The 19,578-nt window shown below is 38.2% G+C and overlaps 1 protein-coding gene across 1 annotated transcript; it reads right to left on the reverse strand.

Annotated features, from left to right (window-relative positions):
- Positions 1–8,472: 8,472 nt before the first annotated feature.
- Positions 8,473–15,958, reverse strand: LOC149289844 (cAMP-dependent protein kinase catalytic subunit PRKX-like; the record flags this gene model as incomplete). The annotated part of the gene is made up of 5 exons (XM_089490291.1): positions 8,473–8,598; positions 9,522–9,599; positions 10,398–10,455; positions 13,718–13,813; positions 15,839–15,958. Coding segments are annotated over 5 exons (478 nt in total), but the record flags the coding sequence as incomplete, so codon positions are not given.
- Positions 15,959–19,578: the final 3,620 nt, after the last annotated feature.

The raw sequence follows: 19,578 nt of genomic DNA on the forward strand, positions 1-19,578 counted from the left end.
TAGACAGCAAATGTTTCCTTCTCTCTGAACATTAGCATTTTTTTTATTTTTTTTTTTAATGTTTTTTATATAATTTTTTTTCATCATTTCATCATTGGAGAGACCGATGCATCATTTCCATGTAAGATGTATGTAACTAGGCATACTAACTTTTCACATGCAAGTCTACTAAAAGCAAAACTAGAATGCAAAAAAAGAAAACGGAAAAACATAAAACTTGTTAAGTAGGGTAATATTTATTTACAAATCACAGTGATGCCTATGCCATTACTTTTTACACAACTCAAGTTAAACTAATAGTAATTGCATGACAATTTCTTAATTCAATTTTAACAACATTGTTTCAGTATTAACTATTCATAATAAATGAATAAAAACTTTAGTAAGCAGGTGTAACTGTTCTGATTGACAGCACACATTATTCCACAATTGCATATTCTTGTGTCATAATTTAAGACCACATTTTTATACCCTTGCAAAAGAAGAAGAAAAAAAAACATTACTAGTACTCACCAGTGATACAATTTTACAAATTCCACGGGTTTATATTTGGGAGTCCTTAATATTTTGCCAAATATGTCGCTTGTTAACAAAAATCAAGCTAAACAATTTAAGCAAAATAGTCTTAAAACACATTTTTAAATAAAATTAGATCTATGTGAACAAATGCATTTTTTTCAGCAGTAATGCCTCACCTGATCCCCTTTTTTTATATAAAAAATAAATAAAATAAAAATACAACAGCAATACCCATGTACTTGGGAGTGCCATTTTTTTTTCTGCTCTCCCAATACTAGTTTCTCCACTAGCACCTGGATGGAGGACTGGATACTGCTGCATCCCATGTGAGAGAGTACCGCTATAACCCTGAACAAGCTATGGTGCCATCAATAGGACATCCCAAACCGGCTGGGAGAGCGGTTCACACAGAAACCACTTATTAGGAGTTTTATTAAATAGCATTCAAAAAAAAAAATAATGGTTTTAGACAAGCATTAACATGGGAGCCATCCCCTTTAGAGAGACAGATCTGGTCACTTTCCGTAGCAGACGTTAAACTCTAGTTGCTCATTTAATTTGTGCAAAGTACAGTTTAACATTTCAGTGAAATATTCTTTTATTTTGCTATTTTTCAAATTATATTAAGATATTAATACAATTTATTGAGCCAAAGTGTACCAATGTAAAAGAAAATAGCATTCACAAAATTTTGAGCAATGCTTGGTATGCGTGCTATACAAATCAGATCACATGTTCTCGCGCGGCAGGTAGAAACACAAAAGTTGAGCGCACGTTGTAGTTTCCTTTGCCCAGCAGGCTGAGGGAATCAGTTTTCACTTTTCCTAGCACATCACGAATACAAGACTACAGTAAAAATCCACACTTAAAGAGCGCAAACTGAAAAGTCAAGTCACAATATAATTAAAAAAACAAAAACAACATACAATGGGTAATGTTACAAAATTAACTTTCACCTATGTTCTGCTTTTAAGACTTTGGCAGGTACAGTGCATTTATGGAAGGTACACATGGAAAGAAATGTTCTGTGAGGGATTTCTCTTCTTAATTCTTCCTTTCAACATTTACATGGGATTATTATTTTTACACCATAAGAGTAGATTATTAAAAAAAAAAAAGTTTGTGTAAGTGAGTTTGTTGGAATTTAAATAAAAAGTGTAAAATTAGTTTTATAGCCTGTATTAATTGGACATTTTAAAAACAAATAAATTACTGGGTACCAACTGTGACCATGTTATATTGATCTTTGTTCCATATTTTGTACTCTGTGTACACCCCCCCCCAGAAAAAACAAGTTTGAAGGCCCCTACTCACTTTTTGTCCAAATTGAGTCGAAATTGTTACTACTACTCATGTCCTGTTAACCCTTTATGCAGCGCTGTGATTGTACTATATAAACCAATAACTAATAATACAGGTGGACTGTGATCATTGCAGAGGTTGTTCTCCTCTTGTGTAGGCTCTGAGAAATTTATTTCCAATGCATTAGGACTGAGCCCAGAAATAGTGTTTTCTTGCAAATCCATGGCTTGTAACCATCTTCAGAAAAATACAGAATGCCCAGATTCATTGCAGCAGAATATTTTTTTCAGTAAATTAAAAGCAGTAGTGCTGAGAAAAACTGTATAATTTATGAAGAACTTTTAACACTGCAAGACAAATCTGTGCCAGATCAAGAACATACAATTAGGATGTGAATAATTTTCATCCCTTAAATTATGGTCCATGTGATGACGTTAAAATGTAAAGCTTTAAATTCAGGAGAAATTATTTCTTTTCAGGAAAACAAAAAAAAAAAATCACAGTGTGAATAGGCAATACAAGCAAAAGAATGACCCACATCTGAGAAATGTCTGCTCAATCTATCATTACACATCCATGAACGCTCATCCAATATCCAGACGTGCGTCCGCACCTATGTTTAAGAGATTCCAAGTGATGTGTTAACAATTCTTCAAAGAAAGGTAACATTAGCCTCTGCGTGTGGAGATATGTATACATAAAATAAACATATGTCTGTTACCCATGATGTTTAACATTATGCAGTAATGTGTGGCATGTCTCAGATTACGCAATCAAGGTTTCCACACAGTGCCTCTCCTCTCTCTTGAATGGACGCACTTAATGGGTACCATTTGTACACACTTAAAATATGGTGCCACTGGAACAGCATGTAAGGAAACTGGCTTATTTCTGTTACTTAAATTTGTGATGGCTTTCTTCTAAATCAGCTATTGCCTAGTTCTAAAATTCTGTTCTAATAGGTTACATCCATTACACAACATAAAATGCCAAAATATCACCATATGTTAAGAAGGTGATCTTAGTGTGATCTCTAAACTAAACTAGTCTCAAGAACATCGTTGTATAAAAATCTGCTGTGGAAGGCTGATGGAAATTGTGTAGAGCCAATCAAGGCAGGCTGCTGTGAAGAGCCTTGGGTGAAGGCACCATAAAAAAAACAAGAGCAGACAAGTCAGATTCTATATTGAAACCATTACCCCCTTTAAGCATCAAGCCCCTGGAAGGCTATTTTACCCCAGGGGATAGCAATATGTTTTTTTCTTTACAGTGAACACACTTATCACCATCTGAGTATGATAAGGATGTGGAATTTTGTGCAGATCTTTCAATCATAGGGTTAGAGATCTTGAATCTTCAAGAACCTGATCACGTCATCATACTTTGGACTGAAAATGAAGAGGAACAGTAAAAAAAATATAAATTTGAAGGGGTTCAAGAAGGAAAATAAAAATATCATCTTCAAAAATATCCATGCTAATGAATGTCTGATGCCACAATATGTTTTTATGCTTGAGACTAAAGACATGACCTATACAGGCACTGTGTTTTGGAGGTTTAAGAGACAGATTGCTTGGATAGAAAAAAAGAAAAAAAAAAAAAAAAAAAAAGGGAAAATGTAGAAACAAACATAGATGAGAAATGCTGCTTTGCTACACAATGGCTTCCTGAAGATAACCCCTACTTCTGTATCTGGCCCTCGCGTGCTCCCTCCCCCAAGTATGATTACTGGAGATGCCACCTCTGTGCATAACCATAAACATGAAATGAATGGAAACACATTTACCGAGGTCCTAGAAAGAAAAAATACTTTGATTAAACCTCTTCTTGGAAATCATGTTTCAAACGTATTACCGTATTTGCTCGATTATAAGACAAGGTTTTTTTCAGAGCACATGGTCTGAAAAATACCCCTCGTCTTATAATCAGACCTCAAATAGGTCTGACTATGAGACGACTAAGTCTCCCCCCCGCCCCACTTACCGGTACTTCTGAGTGTGTAGTTGGGGCAGCGTGTAGATGTTTACGCGATTTGCGTAGACAACTTCCGCTGCAGCAGGAAGGAGGTGTTGCTAGCAGCGGGGGTTGTCTGCGTCCATCGGGCAGACCTTCCCCGGCTGTCAGAGATCAGAGTTCGCCGCACCGGTATCGGTAACTCTGATCTGACAGTCGGGGAAGGTCTGCGCGAAGGACGCGATGGACGCAGACAACCCCGCTGCTAGCCACGCCTCCTTCCGGCTGCAGCGTAATGCGTGGGATCTACACGCTGCCCCAGCTACATGACAGGGAAGTCAGAAGCACCGGTAAGTTTGGGGGGGGGCGGGGGAGTGTTAAATGGGGGGCATAAGGCATTTCTGGAGCCAGAGTGCTCTGTGAAATGCCTTTTAACCCCCTTAATGCCACTCTGCCTCCAGAAATGCCTTTTTAACGCTCTATACGCCACTCGGCTTCCTGAATGCCTTAAACCTCCCTATATGCCACTCTTCCCCATAATATGCCTTTTAACCCTCTAAATGCCAGAGTGGCATATAGGGGTATAAGGCATTTCTGGAGGCAGAGTGGCACATAGGGGGTCAAAAGGCATATCATGGGGCACAGTGGCATTTAGAGGGTTAAAAGGCATATCATGGGGCACAGTGGCATTTCTGGGGCAGATGTGCATAACTGGGGGCAGGTTGGAAAATAGAAGGAAATAAAACCAAAATATTTTGCTCAATCATAGCTTTTATTAAAAAAAATAGTTTAGATGAATTAACATTTACTGGTAAAACTTTTTTCCTATAGGGTCGTCTTATATTCAGGCTTTTTCTTTTTTTCCTAAATTAATATTCAGATTTGGGGTCGTCTTATAATCAGGGTCGTCTTATAATTGAGCACATACGGTATTTTCCGTTACAAAAGGTATTTCATATTGTTTGCTAAACTTTTTGATTTTAAAGCTTTTGTTTACAAAAACATACAGAAGAAAGATTTGCTAAAAATACTAAAGCTTATGATTACAGTCAGAAGTCGCGTAAAACAAAAAGACTGTAAAAAAAATAAATGTACAAATAAAGTTGGTATTACCCAGATAAAGTCATTGAATAAAATAAGCAAAACCACTCTTGAAGCTCATTAAGATTTTAAATTAATCATTGTGCTTTTAATGCTTTTTTTTCTAAATTTACAAAAGCAATGTACACAGTGCTTTACGAGTTTAGATATTCCGATCTGTACCTTAAGTGGAATTACATATACATAAGGAAATTAGGCCCTCGTCCAATTGGAATTACAGTCTGAGAGGTTTTGTCGTTAGGATCCTTTGAAATATAGGATCCATGTGCTTAAGGTGGCCCCCAAAGTGGCCACTTAAAGATCAAGTAAAGATCACTGAGCGATCCTGAGAACAGTTCTGAATTATATGGATTTGTCACTCTTTACCACATTAGATAGCAAGAAAAACAACATACTGCACGCCCAAGTATTTGGTTTTTTTTTGGTTGCTCTTATTTATACATCATAATAAATAAATTCCAGCAACAGAAATAAAATAAAAAAAAAACATGAAATAGGCTGATTTGCATTTAGGGAAAACATTATAAATCATTTTAACACAATTTTTGAAAATATGACAAGCAAATATAGGGGAAAAAGATATTGTTCTTTTTTGCAAAATTAATAGGTCAATGTACAATAGTCAGATGTAAATGCAATGTCTATGGCTCAACTACATTGTAATTAAGCATTTAAGACAAACATGTTTTTCTGCTATACCTCTACATTTCTATCCCGCCAAGATAAATGTCTGTATTTACTAAACCGGAAGTCTGCAGGTGAGTGGAACGTTGGAGGCGAAGCAGCCACTCACCTTACCCAAAGAGCCCCCTCATGGTGCTCAGCTTCATAACTTCATGAGGTAGCCATATGGGAACTGCAAAGGTGTTCAACAGACCTCCATTGCTTTTACAGCTCCATGGGCCAGTCGGGGGAGATCAGAGCAACTCTCCAACCTCCTCGTTATCGCCAAAAGCAGGACAGTGAGGCAGATTCCAAGGGTGGCAGAGCAGTTCCCAAAAGCTGGGACTGTTGGGAGGTATGGATTCAACTATGCAACACTCTTTGCCAGCTCAGCCATTCTTTCCATAAAACTCTCCTGGGTTGGCTCATCATAATGCATAGTGAAGGTAATTAAATCTAAACATTTAACACAATTGCAAATTCACAGTTTAGTGGACATACCCTAGACTTACAGTGAGATAATCACACTGTTAAGATTTCATACACAATACAAAAAACATTTGTACTGACTGGATTAACAAAACTAACCAATAAAATAACTTAAGTATTATCTGATGTAGCAGCTACTCTTTAGTTTCATTATCAAGACCCTGGATGTAAATCTGGTGTACTACGCAAGTACAAATATTTCCTTATTAATTTATTTCTGATTTTAACACATTAAGATCTAAATTATATATTAAAACAATAAAAAAAAGGAAAAAACACTTATAACTCGCTCCCATCCCTAGGAAAGTCTTTGAAAAAAAAAATGTAAAAATAAAACTTTGTAAAGTACAAACATTTATAGCTTTGCTCGGCGTTTAGGATATTTTATATACATATGAAATATGTACTTATTTAAAACAAAGTAAAAATATTTCAAACTAAATTATACTTGCAGAGTCAAACAAGAAAGTAACATATCCTCAACCTATGGACATTAGTTTACTTCTGCAATGGGAAACTTTTGTTTTTCTTCTTCTAAATCAAGCAAAAAAGAGAAAACCTTAAAAAATGCAAGGAAAATGTCCAGGCCTCTTAGGTTAACAAATGTGCAGTGGTAGAATTCAGAACATATGGATAAATGTAACTTGTACATAAAGGCTCTGTTTAAGGGAAACAAGACACGGAGATGTATATGAAGCTGCCAATGAAATGTGAACCATAAAGGCCAAACTAATATGGCAGACCTGATCACTTGACTCATAAGTGACACCGCTGTCAGACAAAGACCCCATCCATCTTTACACAGCATGGATGGGCCAACGTTTCGGTCAACCTACAGCAGAAATTATTGGTTCATTAAGTTTCAACACAGCTTTTTTTTTTTTTTTTTTTTTTACATGGTCCAATGCGTTTGAGATTAAGCATGAAGACTTTTCAACGTACCTCTTCACCTACATACTACAACAAACATTAGAATAGGCCACACCGGGTGAAGATCTGAAGCTAAAGTTTTTTAAGAATTCTATTCATTCACAAATAAAAACTGCATTCCCTCTCAGCACACAGAAAGTGCTGGGTCATCAATGTAAAAACCTTTTTTACTAAGCACAACAAATGGCAAGAATTGTTACCATTTTGTAAGTATTTGGAACAAGTTTATAGTCCAAGAGTATTACTTCCGACGTGGTGCTTTTCTCTCATCCCTCTGGCAAAAAAACAATGATGTCCTGATGAAATGAATACTTGGCTATAATCCTTGTGCATATAATCCTATAGTACTATGGACCCTGGGGTACTGGAATGCCCTGGCTTTGCCTTTTCAAAGATTAAAATTACAAGTGCCTATGTAGAATTGTCTCCAGTATGAGTTGAACGTCAACGGGTCTTCTTTTTTTGATCTCAAAACATTTTAACGGATGCATCTTTCCCTTTGCACTTTGGTAAACATCACCCTTTAGTCTTGTTCATTTGTCATTATTTCAACAGGTAATTTTACCTGGTTTCTGTTTCCTAGAGAAAAGGAAAATAATATGATTATTATTCTGAAAAACAATTCTGAAACAAAGATACAGCTAGTTTTGTGAGAACTAGAATACTTAACACAAGCTGATTTCAACCTACAATTTAAATCCTCAAGTAAAGAATTTAGTAAATAACGATACACACCACCGTTATATTTTTATCTAAACATTCTTTTTTTGGGTCATAAATTAAGTGCCACCCACATTTTTTCCCCCTTCCCTTTTACTCTATGGCTCTCAATTGAATTTTGCGTAATCATTATTGGATATGCAGTGAGCATTCCTTCCCTTGTTTATTCAAAACTTTGGGGATCCGGATCGGATTCATTGTCTAGTACAGTGAGAGGTTCTAGATCAGGCTGGCAAATTGAAGGTAAACATAAATGGTTATAGGTTTAAAACCATTAGTTGTGACATATGCCAAGAACAGCCCATAGAGAATGTCTAGACATTTCCCGAATGGCTAGATTGGACATTCTTGTGGCCCTCTCTCTCTCAAATAATTTGCAACACCAAGTGCTATAATGGGAACACAAATCAGGACAACCTATAAAAGTCAGGAAACAATCAACACATGATGACCAACATCTTGTGTCCTTGTTTTTGTCTGAAGTTTTACATTTGAACAATGGTCATTTTTCTTTCTTTAGTTCAGGTTCTGGGGAAACGAAATTTTGTCATTTTGTCAATTACCGATTGAAGGAACATTACACATATCAATTGAAAGATACCCGTGTCATCTACTTGGCTGTATTGAACAATTTTGTACAAATGCCCCAAATCCTTCTCAGAAATAATTCTTGAATCATTTAAAGTTTGGTCACTTTTTATTTTTGACACCTAATTGTCATGTGACACAATTGCAAGCATTCATAGGTTGTTGACATAAAAACCGAGAAAGCCCCAGAGATATATCTTACCACATTTAGAAATTTTTAAACATTTCTAAATCTTTTGGAGGTACTGGTGGAGATTTATTCCAGTCATCTTCTGGATAGGCTTCAAAATTGGATGTATCCCCTTCGTGGGATACTTTTGGTAAGATTGGTGGCTAAACCAAATGAGAAAAACCAACAAGAATTGTTACCCTATATTCTTATCAAATAAAATAGAAACTAAACTAATTGAGCTGGTTTAATGAGAACTTTGCAAGTACTTTTTATGAACGAGCACGAGTTTGAGATTCAAATTTAATTATATTTAATCACGAAACCATACAAATTCAATGCAATTTCACAACCTATGAGGTCCTCACATCATCATCTATCTTAGATTGCTGATTTAACAAGTCTTTTATACAAATAAAGTAATCTGTTAACATACAGCTGGCCTGGTTCCCAGAAAGTGGAACATGCAATAAAGACATTTATTTAAGATATTCACAGTACAACATTTTATACATCATTAACTTTGCTATGGAGAGTAAACTAAAAGAGCAGATTAGAGTATTTTGCATATAATTATAATTTGTGAATATTTATATGCCACCTAGAGACTGGCAAACACTGATTTTGCAGCCAACCTTGATCTACTAGAAACAATGGGAGTCATTTATAAACGTCATATATGCAAAGGGAGGAAAACCAGGCTTCTGACCAGGCTTCTGTCCACACAAATTATTTTGGCCACTTCTACCAGCCACTATTTGAAAATAACTCTTTAAATCATGGGTTTTAAGATGTGTACTTAGTGGCATAAGCGTTTCAGGATGTCAACTAAAATTGTATGGCAATGTTCATGGATTATTTCCATGTCAAGGATAGAGAGCTTTATATGCCTGCGCCTTATGGGTCTTGGAAAATGGTATTTTATATTAAAACAGAGTGCATACAAAGGATCTCACTCTTGGGACCAAAGTAGAATTTGAAATTACAAATTACATTTTCTCTTTTGGTATAATTTTACAATGGACAAGTGTTTTTACTGCCAACTATAGAGAAATATCAAGTGTAGCATTAACCACGTTTAAAATACCTTCAATTTCCTCTGTGGCACAGCATCCCAGTCTACTGATCTAAACCATCTATGCCGTTTGACATCTTCAGCTCCATTCTAGATACACAATAAAACAGAAAATAATTAATATTGCAAACAAAAAGGCTCCAAGTAAGGTGTTAAGGTCATCATGACAACAGAAAATAAAGTGTAGACAGCAGGGCCAGAGTGGGGAAGACTTTGTGGCCTTAGGACTTTAAGGCCAGTGGCCACCAAATGACGTATGTGCAGCGGCTCTTCTGGACCCCAGCCCACCAGGCATCTGCTCGGTGTGCCAGAAGGATAGTCTGGGGGAAGAAATCATTTATGCACCAGGCAAACATCTGACATTTTGTATTTTCTAGATTTGGGCCAATGTTTTTTTTTTAGTTTTTTTTTTTTTTTTTTTACCAGTGGTGCTTAAAGATCTTTTCCCCTTTAAGTCCGAGGCAACACTAGCAAATTACATGTGCGTATGGTAGAAAGTGATTAGGATTGCAAAACATGCAGAAACCCACACGCTCACAGTCGCCCACGAATACATACACGCACATTCAAACCCGAATATTCAATTTTTTTGTGCAATAGTGCTAGCAGATTCCATAGCGCTGTTACAGGAGACGGAAAATTTTTAACAGTGACAATTTAAACTGACATTTTATGGAATTGACAAGAACATTTGCATGCATTAAGACACACAGAAAGACAGGAACTCTCCAACACACATTTATAACCTTTAGGGTAGGCAATCTCTAACAGGAGGAATCATCATTCTAGGAACGCCAACTGTTGTACGGATTAGTGGTCTGCACAACCAGTGTTTTATATTGTTAGTGCCAAATTTCGGAAAGACAATGTATGAATACTTTAACCAACCTTCATGTTTCCCAACCGCCTGGTTCGGTCAACAACAAGGAGTTTCTTTATGAGGTCTCTGAAATAGCAGAAACAAGGCACATGATAAAAGTAAACATGTCTGTCTACGTGTTATCCTTCTTTGAAATGATTGTAACAATGTGGCATAAGAAATACATAAGGTTTTCATTTATAATACGGTTGATATTTAATATTGCAGGTTTTTGATAGGCTACAGGTACAGAATGAATGTACAGTCTAGAGAACCCCAAGATGAGCCCCTATTTATTAAACAGTTGGCGAAATCCCTTTAAATGGCATCAGACCAAAGAATACCTAAATCACTAAAGCACGCAATTTAAAATACGAGAATTTATAAGCTAATAAAGCAGGGTTTATTAAAGCATGTGCAAATGTTAAAGGGTTTCAGCTCAATAATACTTCAAAGTATCTCCGTCAATGTAATGTGTCTTTCACTTATGGCTATTTTAGTCACGCTTTATGATTGCTTTCTAGAATTGAGTTTTTGAGCACATGGTACTTCATGTTCATACATCCACAGTTTTTTTTGGTTTTTTTTTAGAATTTCGTTTATTAAAAATATTTTGTAAGGAATGCCAGTCAGAGAAACTAATTCAGATGACGCAACTATCATGCTTGCTTCCAACGAGTGAGCAAGATCTTCTCATGACCTACAGTGACTAACAGCTAAACAGCATACCAAGGTTGAGTTTGGAATCGGGAACATATTATTTCATTTATTCCTTACTGCTGTAGCACTGGCATGATTAATGTCTCTGAAGAATTTTTGGAAATAATGAGTTTCCAAGTCTTTATTTCTAGCCAGGATATTGTGCATCACCTATTTTCAAGCGCACCCTTGTGTTTAGGTAAACTTTTCCTAAGTGTCTGACAAGACCTTCATAAAACCACTTAAAAAGGTGTTAAGCTCTTCTGTAGACAAGCCCTGATGCTAGACATAACCGAAAAGACCTTGTCAGAAAGGGGAGATATTTTAGGTAAATAATAGTTTATTGTATTTTAAGGTATAATTAACATAAGAATAATGGGAAGGAACAGAAGAGAAAAGGAGCCAAATCGGACATGACGAAAACGTGCGTACATAAATGAGATTGGAGTCAGGTAGTGCATGTGTAGCGAGACTGTACAATGACCACTCCTCACCGGTTACCCGTATAGTAGATAGCGTGAAGCAACGCGGAGAGGCTAGCCAATGACTACTGGGTCTAAGATTATAGTCGCTACCACCATGACAAACAGACGCAAGCACATGAAGACAGACAAAGCCAACACATACAGTGGAAGGGAATAGGACAAAGATATGGGGGGGGGATATATATATATAAAAAGGGGGGAGGGGGGGGACTAGAAGTGGACCAGTAAAGAACAGGAGACTGCCAACGTCGGATTCACTGCCGAAGCAGTGACGCTAGCAAGGGAAAGGATTGGAAAGACAGCCAGCACACCCATACTCCAGTGTATGCCTCCATCCTATCAGAGGCCAGGTGGATCAACTCCTCCATGCCCTGAATTTCTTCCACCCGGGAGACCCAATGACGCAGCGAGGGAACCTCAACTCGCCACCAATATAGCGGTATAATACTGCGAGCGGCGTTGAGAAGATGGCGAAGAACCGAGCGTTTCATTACTCCCAAGGACTTCTCCGAGTGAAGGAGGAGACCAAAACCCGGGGTTGACCAGATCGGCTCACCCGAGACCTCCTCCAAGCAACGAAAGACACCATCCCAAAAGGGCCGTAAGCGTGCACAACTCCACCAGACGTGTAGGTAAGTGCCCCTCTCCTCATCGCCAGCAGGTCGGATCACTCCCCGGTCGTATATTACTAATCGCCACCGGAGTCATATACCACCTTGTCAGTATCTTATAAGCAGTTTCCTGATAGCGTGAGGCAATTGAACATTTGTGGGTTAATACACACACCTTCTCTCACTGCTGTGCAGACAGGGTGTCCCCGAGCTCGTCCTCCCACCACCCCTTAAATGCCGGTGGTGTCAAAGACTCCCTCTCCAGGAGCAAGCCACAGATTATAGAAATTCCACCCCTGAGGAGACGATCCCGCAGGACAAGCGGCTCGAACGGGGTCGGGGTCCTAGTAAGGTGGTGCTTGCTAGTAAGCGCTGCAGCAACGTACCACGGACAGAGGGTACCACCCGCTCGAAAGGCAAGGGGGCTGAGCCGTCCCAAACCTGCGAAACAGTAGCGTCGGGTGCCAGCCCCAGAGAGAGAAGAAAACCCCTCTCCAAACCCGGGGAAAAATCCGGGTTACCAGCTATAGGAGTTAACGGTGATGAAAAAGAGGAGAGTGTGCTAAGGGTGGACTGGAGAACCTCGGGCCGAAGCCCCATGCAACTAGAAAGGGGAATCCGCTGCCGAACTGCTCCATCTCAACACACAACTTGGAGGCAGGGCGAAATCTCCACTCGAGGAAGCGTAACAAGTGAGTAGCACAATAATAGCCGAAAAAGTCAGGCAGGGAGAGGCCCCCCTTATCCTTTGGACGCGTAAGTACCTTATAGCTGAGCCTATGTCGACCACCCTTCCAGACGTATCCAGTCACCAGAGCTCGAAGCTCCAGAAAGAAAGACCTCGGGACGGTTACCGGCAATGTTTGAAAGAGGTAAAGGACCCTCGGAAGAACACTCATTTTAATCACTCTAGCGCGACCGTGTCAAGACACGTGAGGGAAACTCCAACGACCGAGATCAACCCGCAGTTGCTGTAAAACCCTAGGGAAGTTGGACTTTTATATCGTCGTGAGATCTCTCGGGAGCAAAACAGCCAGGTACTTGATATGTTCCCGACACCACCGGTATGGGAACGAGGCACTCACCGAGTGTGATTCCGCCGCAGACAAGGACACGTCCAAGACTTCAGATTTGTCAGCATTAATCTTAAAATGAGATAGGGAACCATAAATTCTCAACGCTTCATGTATGTGCGGGAGAGAGATAACCGGTTGAGAAATCGAAAAGAGTAGATCATCAGTGTACGAAGGGGAGATATTTTGATTTAATAACACACCACCAGTTTGTGGTTCGGCGTTCTCACTGTGCTGTTACTACACTTCAACACTATTATTTTATACATAATCATGTGGATGATTTGCTAAACCTTAGCATCATTGTTTGTTTCAGACAAGACATTTATAGTCTACTCAGCCTACACTTTTGACTCCAACTTGCTCTCCAAGAATGAAATTCCAGTCCCGTCCCCCCCAATATTTTAAAACTGCCCATTGTCACTTGTGATAGGTTGACATCATATAAATGTTATCCAGTTTGTAAGGCTGCTATACTTACTTTACATATAAATCCAAATGTCTTGGAAAGTCTATCTTGCCTGCAAGTATCTTCTGGTATATTCCAAAGGGATTGTCATCAAAAAATGGGGGAAACCTAACAAAACAGCTAAAAAGTTAATTTACAGAAATGTACATCAGAACCATTTACAAGAGCAGAAGGACAAAGGGACTTGCTTAACGCCAGATTTCCAGCCAAACACTCTGTTAAGCTCACTAAATTTCTATTATTGTTGTATGTTTACCTATTGAATTATATTGTGGCTGTGACATAGCCTATGTTACTGCATACATTTATATATTTCTCACCATTCATTTGTTGCTCTATCATCTTAAAGTTATAAGGTACATTTCACAATTATTTGTATAATAACAATTGAATGCGTTATTCTGGATTTTTTTTGTTGTTCTGTCTCTCACTGTTCAAATAAACCTACCATTAAAATTATAGACTGGTCATGTCTTTGTCAGTGGGCAAACGTACAAAATCAGCAGGGGATCAAATAATATTTTTCCTTCACTGTACAGTAAAATCCCGGGTATAATATGCACAATTAATCCAGTTTTCAAGTGTCCCCAAAAAAGGAAGGTGCTTTATACTGGAGTACTCAATACTGGGGGGGGGGGGAACTTTTAAAGGCTGCATGTATCTGAGCGCTGGAAAGTTAAATATTACCCCACTGCTCAGGGGCAACGCTAATGCCGGGAGAGGGCTCTGTTGGCGACTGTTCTCATAACCTGGGCCTCAGACTCGGGAGACTAGACCTGTCACCAGCTGCTGGACCAGGGAATAGTGTCCTCCTGAGCCTACAGAGGTAGGTAAGCTGGGAGTGGATCCTATATGTAGGTAAGGTGTGTGTGTGTGTGTGTGTGACGCATGAAGTGAACATGTATAAGTGTCAGTATATGTAAATGCGTGTATGTGAAGCTACCTGTAGAGTTATGGGTGCATATTATACACATATATTTAATGTTTTCCTAAAAATTTGGGGGAGATTTGTACATGAGATTTTATGAGGTCCTCCTTCTGGCACCTGTCTCATCATGGAAATTCAATTGAAGAGCTTTATTTGGCAACATTATAAAGCAAAAGTTCATTTTAAGTACTTGTAACCTCCCATGAAAATAGGTGTCTTGAAGTTCCCAGGGTCTAGTATCTCATAGTGTCTAATACTTAACCTTGTTGGACCAGAAAATTGCCCTTTAGAACCCATACAATATTACGCAACTACAACGAATATCTATCTTTTTTTTTTGCTGGGCAAATACAAGACATCCAACATTCCAGTTCTCATATACGTCACCTCTATCCTTATTCTCTTTACAAACACTTAACTTAAAATGCTATAATTAATTAGAAGTGGGGTTTGGATGCTGAGAACTTTTTGGTTAGTGCAACATTAAATTAGTTTATTCTGTAATTTTTGATAACTGCACAGACGTTTACAAGGTTAATGCAATCACATGTTCCTGACATTTCATTGGGACTCCCAACTGTTTTCCAAGCTTCAAAGGGTATTTGACTAGCAGTGTGTGGGCTGATATTTGATTTGCGATGTGTTAGAAATGAGACAGCGCCCACTGAAAAGGAAGGAATGATGAATAAGGTTGTTTTTTTTTTTAACAAAACTGGTAAGGCAGGCTTGTAAAGTATCTTTAAATCTAGGATCCTGTACCAAAAACTTAGTTGCATTGACTTCTTGTCAAAATATGACTAGATCAGTAAATTTGAAGAAGAAAGCTGGAAATAGACATCTCTGCTGCCACCTGGTGACACTAAAAGAGAAACTTACCAATTATTGTATATATGTAAAAAAATGCATTTCACCTTGAAGAACACAGTGAAACCTCTCACATTCTCAAGTACAGAAAGATAAACTTGTAGTTCTAATATTTGTATTCCTTGATATGAAGAACAAATCTTTGTTTTGTTTTTTTTTTATGGCTACCCTGGCAATTTAGATCTTTGAAGCACCTTATGAAAAATAGGTGGGTATGAATATGCATTCTAAGTTGTTAAGATACTTTACATAGAGGTCATGTCTATTTTTAGACGCAACGCAAGATTTAACAGTAGAGCATTGTAGTCCGCATTTTAATTGTAAAAGGAAGAGATACTCACCCAGACAGCATTTCAAATATTAGAATGCCTAGGGCCCACCAATCTACTGCTCTTCCATGGCCTTTACTTTGTATGACTTCTGGTGCCAGATACTCTGGTGTCCCACAAAGGGTCCATGTTCTGAAATAACAAAACTAGCGCATGAATAATACTTGCAAGCACAATAATAATCAAAGCTTATGGATGGAAGGTATAATACAGTAACATGATAATACAATCATCAGTGACTGGCCAATTGCACCAATCGATGCGATTGGCTAATCACAGCAAATGCATTGCCCACTAGGTGTCTCTCCGACTCCCATTTACCATGATATACTGTCTTCCAAGGAGAGCAGAGAGAACCCTGAGCTGTTATAGTTACTGTATATATTTGCTTTCTTTTTTCTTATTTGCAAATAAAGTAATTTGGGGAGTGGTTTATTTTGTTGTTAGGTAGGTAGGTAGGTAGGAACATGAAAAATTTAAAAAGTTCCTGTGGAGATTTGGGAGGGCATTGGTTTAGTTTTGTAGGTAGGGAGCTATATATATATATATATATATATAAAATAAAAAAAGCTCCTTATAAAGTAGCAAAATTGTATACTGTACGAAGACGGCTGCAAATGCACAGCCATCTTGATCAGGGTAAGTCTATGTTGCATGGGACCTCAGGGTGTGACAATGAGAGTTTTGTACTATGGTCAATGTCTGGCTCAGTATATAGTGGTAGGAGATATGCTGTAGCACTGTGTGTGTCTGGTTCACTACATAATGAAACATGTGTGGCTCACACACACAGACAGTAGAAATAACTTGGACACCCTTGGAATATACCTTCCCTCAGTTTCAGCAGATCATCAAATATCACCTTTTTGACAAGCCCTCTTACCCTGCACAACTATAGCTAGAAGATATTGCCCGACTCTGCGGCAAAAAAATTCTCAGGGAGAATTCCACCAACTGCCTCCAAAAATAAGCCACGGAGATGTTTAATAGTCTGCTGAAGGAAGGCATAAGGAAGGGCAGTAACTTTTACTGCCTCTCTAGCCCATCTCAGCCAGGTATCAGCAGTTGCTTCCAAAACTACCACCCACAAGTAAACTTCTAGATAATTTTTTAATTTTTTTTACAACTTTTTTTTTTATAATAAAATATAAAAATTTTGGGGCTGTCCTTTCCTGGTAAGCAGGTTCTTATTTAAAAAAAAATAAAAAAGTACAAATTCCAGGACATAAAAAAAAAATCAAAAAAAAAATCATGTGTTTTCTGAAATTTTCTGAAAAAAATTTGGTGCATTTCTGCCAAAAAAATACTGTAATGTTACAGTAATTTTGGTAGAGATTTGTGTCCAAATACGCCCCTAGTAAAATACTATGGATTGCCTGTGTTCCAGTTTTTTGTGCTGCAGGGCTGCTAAACAGTCCCAAAAAAGGCTTAGACCTCACAAAATAAAATTTAAAAGTTTTCTGTGATTAATCTGTGCAAACAATCCTAAGAAAGGTTGGCGAAAAAAAGAAATCAAAACTAATCTTACTACTCCCTTTGCCAGGGATTGGTGACCAAATGGTTGTTTGCCAAGTGTCCACAGTGAAATGTACTGGTTGTCATCTCTCCAAAAATATATAATATTGTGTAAAGTTTGGAAAAAATAAAGGGTGTGTTCCATTTTGTACTCTGTAATGTTCCAAAAACAAAAAACCCATTGGGTATTTTGGCCAACTAGTTTGGGGAAAATGATGATAGTAAACTATTAGAACCCCCCCGCCCAATATTTGTATTATTTGAATCTATTATTTATACTAAATATTGGCCTCTACATCTAAAATTGGTATCAAAAGAAAACCATTTGTCCTTGGAAAAAAAAAAATATATATAAATTTGTGTGGGTGCATAAAAAAAATTTAAAAAGGAGACTTATGGCTAAAGAAAATGTAAAAATGCTAAAAAAGCCCCAGGTTTTGGGTACAAAATACCCTCAATTAAAAAAGAAGGGGTTAATAAAGCAGAAGTGGAGAGTGCAGAACATACTTTGAAACAACATGCCCCTTGGCATCTACAATTTACTGCTTTAACTAGACAATAACGTTTAATTTCTTTAAATTATTATTTGTGATCCAGAATATAGGGAATGCTTGCTAAATATCACATTTTAGATGTTAAGTAACCCAATGACTATAATATTACATACAGCACTCTTAAATATGGAGTATACCATATATACAATATCCACAGATGAGGAAGTGTGCCGTATCAGCACTGAAAATCCAGGAGAACTACATTAAACATACCACCAGATGGAGACAAATATTTTACCATTGCTGTTCTAACAACTAGCGTAAATTCTACTTATGAAAGCGGTGGTCTATAACATTCACAGGTTTGTGTGCATCTTCTCTCTTGTAAATATGTTTGCACATTCAGATGTCTAACCAAAGAAAACAGCATTTGCAAACACATGTCACTATCAAAAGGCCATGGGTATGCACTCAGGTTTCTGAGAAAACCATGGATTTCCACAGATACATTATACTCGACTTGTAAAATATATTGCGTAAATAGTCTTGCCCAACCTACCTGTGCCCTTCAGTGTGTGTATAGCACTCTGCAGTGCTATGATGATACCCCTCTGTGATCAAAAGGGAATCCTCTAGATTTTAAGCTCATGAGCAGGGCTGTCAAAACCTGCCTAATATTGTGTAGGTCCCTCTTTTGCCGCCAAAACAGCCCTGACCCGTCGAGTCATGGACTCCACTAAACCTCTGAAGTTGTGCTGTGGTATCCAGCACGTTAGCAGCAGGTCCTTTAAGTCCTGTAACTTGCGATGTGGGACCTACAGGGATGCATCCTGGTGCCACGTGTTCTCCAGGTAAGCGACGCACACGCACCCGGCCATCCACGTTATGTGAAAGAAAACACGATTCATCAGGCAAGGCCACCTTCTTCAATTGTTTTCTGCAGTGGACAGAGGTCAGCCTGGGCACCCTGACTGGTTTGCAACTACGCAGCCCCACACGCAACAAACTGTGACGCACTGTGTCTTCTGACACCTTTCTTTGAGAACCAACATTAACTTTTCAGCAATTTGAGCTATAGTAGCTTGTCTGTTGGATTTGACCTCTGCTGCAAGGCTAGCAAGAATACATGCTTCCCATGATGCCGTCTAACCCTTTCCTGCATTCATTTGTTTGCTAACCCTAATGGTGGTGCCACCATCAGTTTGTGTGGCCTTTGCAGTCATCTGGGTTGCTTTTATGGCAGGGTCAGTCCTGCTTCCAATGCTTGTGCTAGAATTTGTGGGCATGCAAGTTAACTGGCACAACTGGTCAGTAAGCCAATAGAAGTGAAACATGTTCTTACTGATCACTCTGGTTTAATAAAGACTGTATAAAATTAGTTTTTTTTAATGTCAGAGTTTTAGAGTCAGACGGAGTTAAGACCTATTAAGATGACAATAAGGATAAGAAGGATGGGCTCTAAAGAGGAAAAAAAAATGAAACCATGGCTTCTAGGTCATGTAGAGGTGTATGTAGTTTAGATGTATGGGGATGGACAGCCTATTAAAAATAAAAAATAGTGAGGTTGATAAATATGTAGTTATAGGTCATATGGCAGGGGTGTCCAAGTTTTTTTCTTCAGTGGGCCACTTCATCAGAATTGTATACGTGCGAGGGCCACACTCATTTTTCACTGTGAGAAAATATGGCCTTTAATAAAATATGCAGATTAAAATAAAGTAAATGACACAAAACCTTTACTCT

The sequence above is a fragment of the Sceloporus occidentalis genome, unplaced genomic scaffold, assembly GCF_023333645.1.
Source record: "Sceloporus occidentalis isolate IW3139 unplaced genomic scaffold, rSceOcc1.0.p SCAF_43, whole genome shotgun sequence".
In the NCBI taxonomy this organism is placed as follows: Eukaryota; Metazoa; Chordata; class Lepidosauria; order Squamata; family Phrynosomatidae; genus Sceloporus; species Sceloporus occidentalis.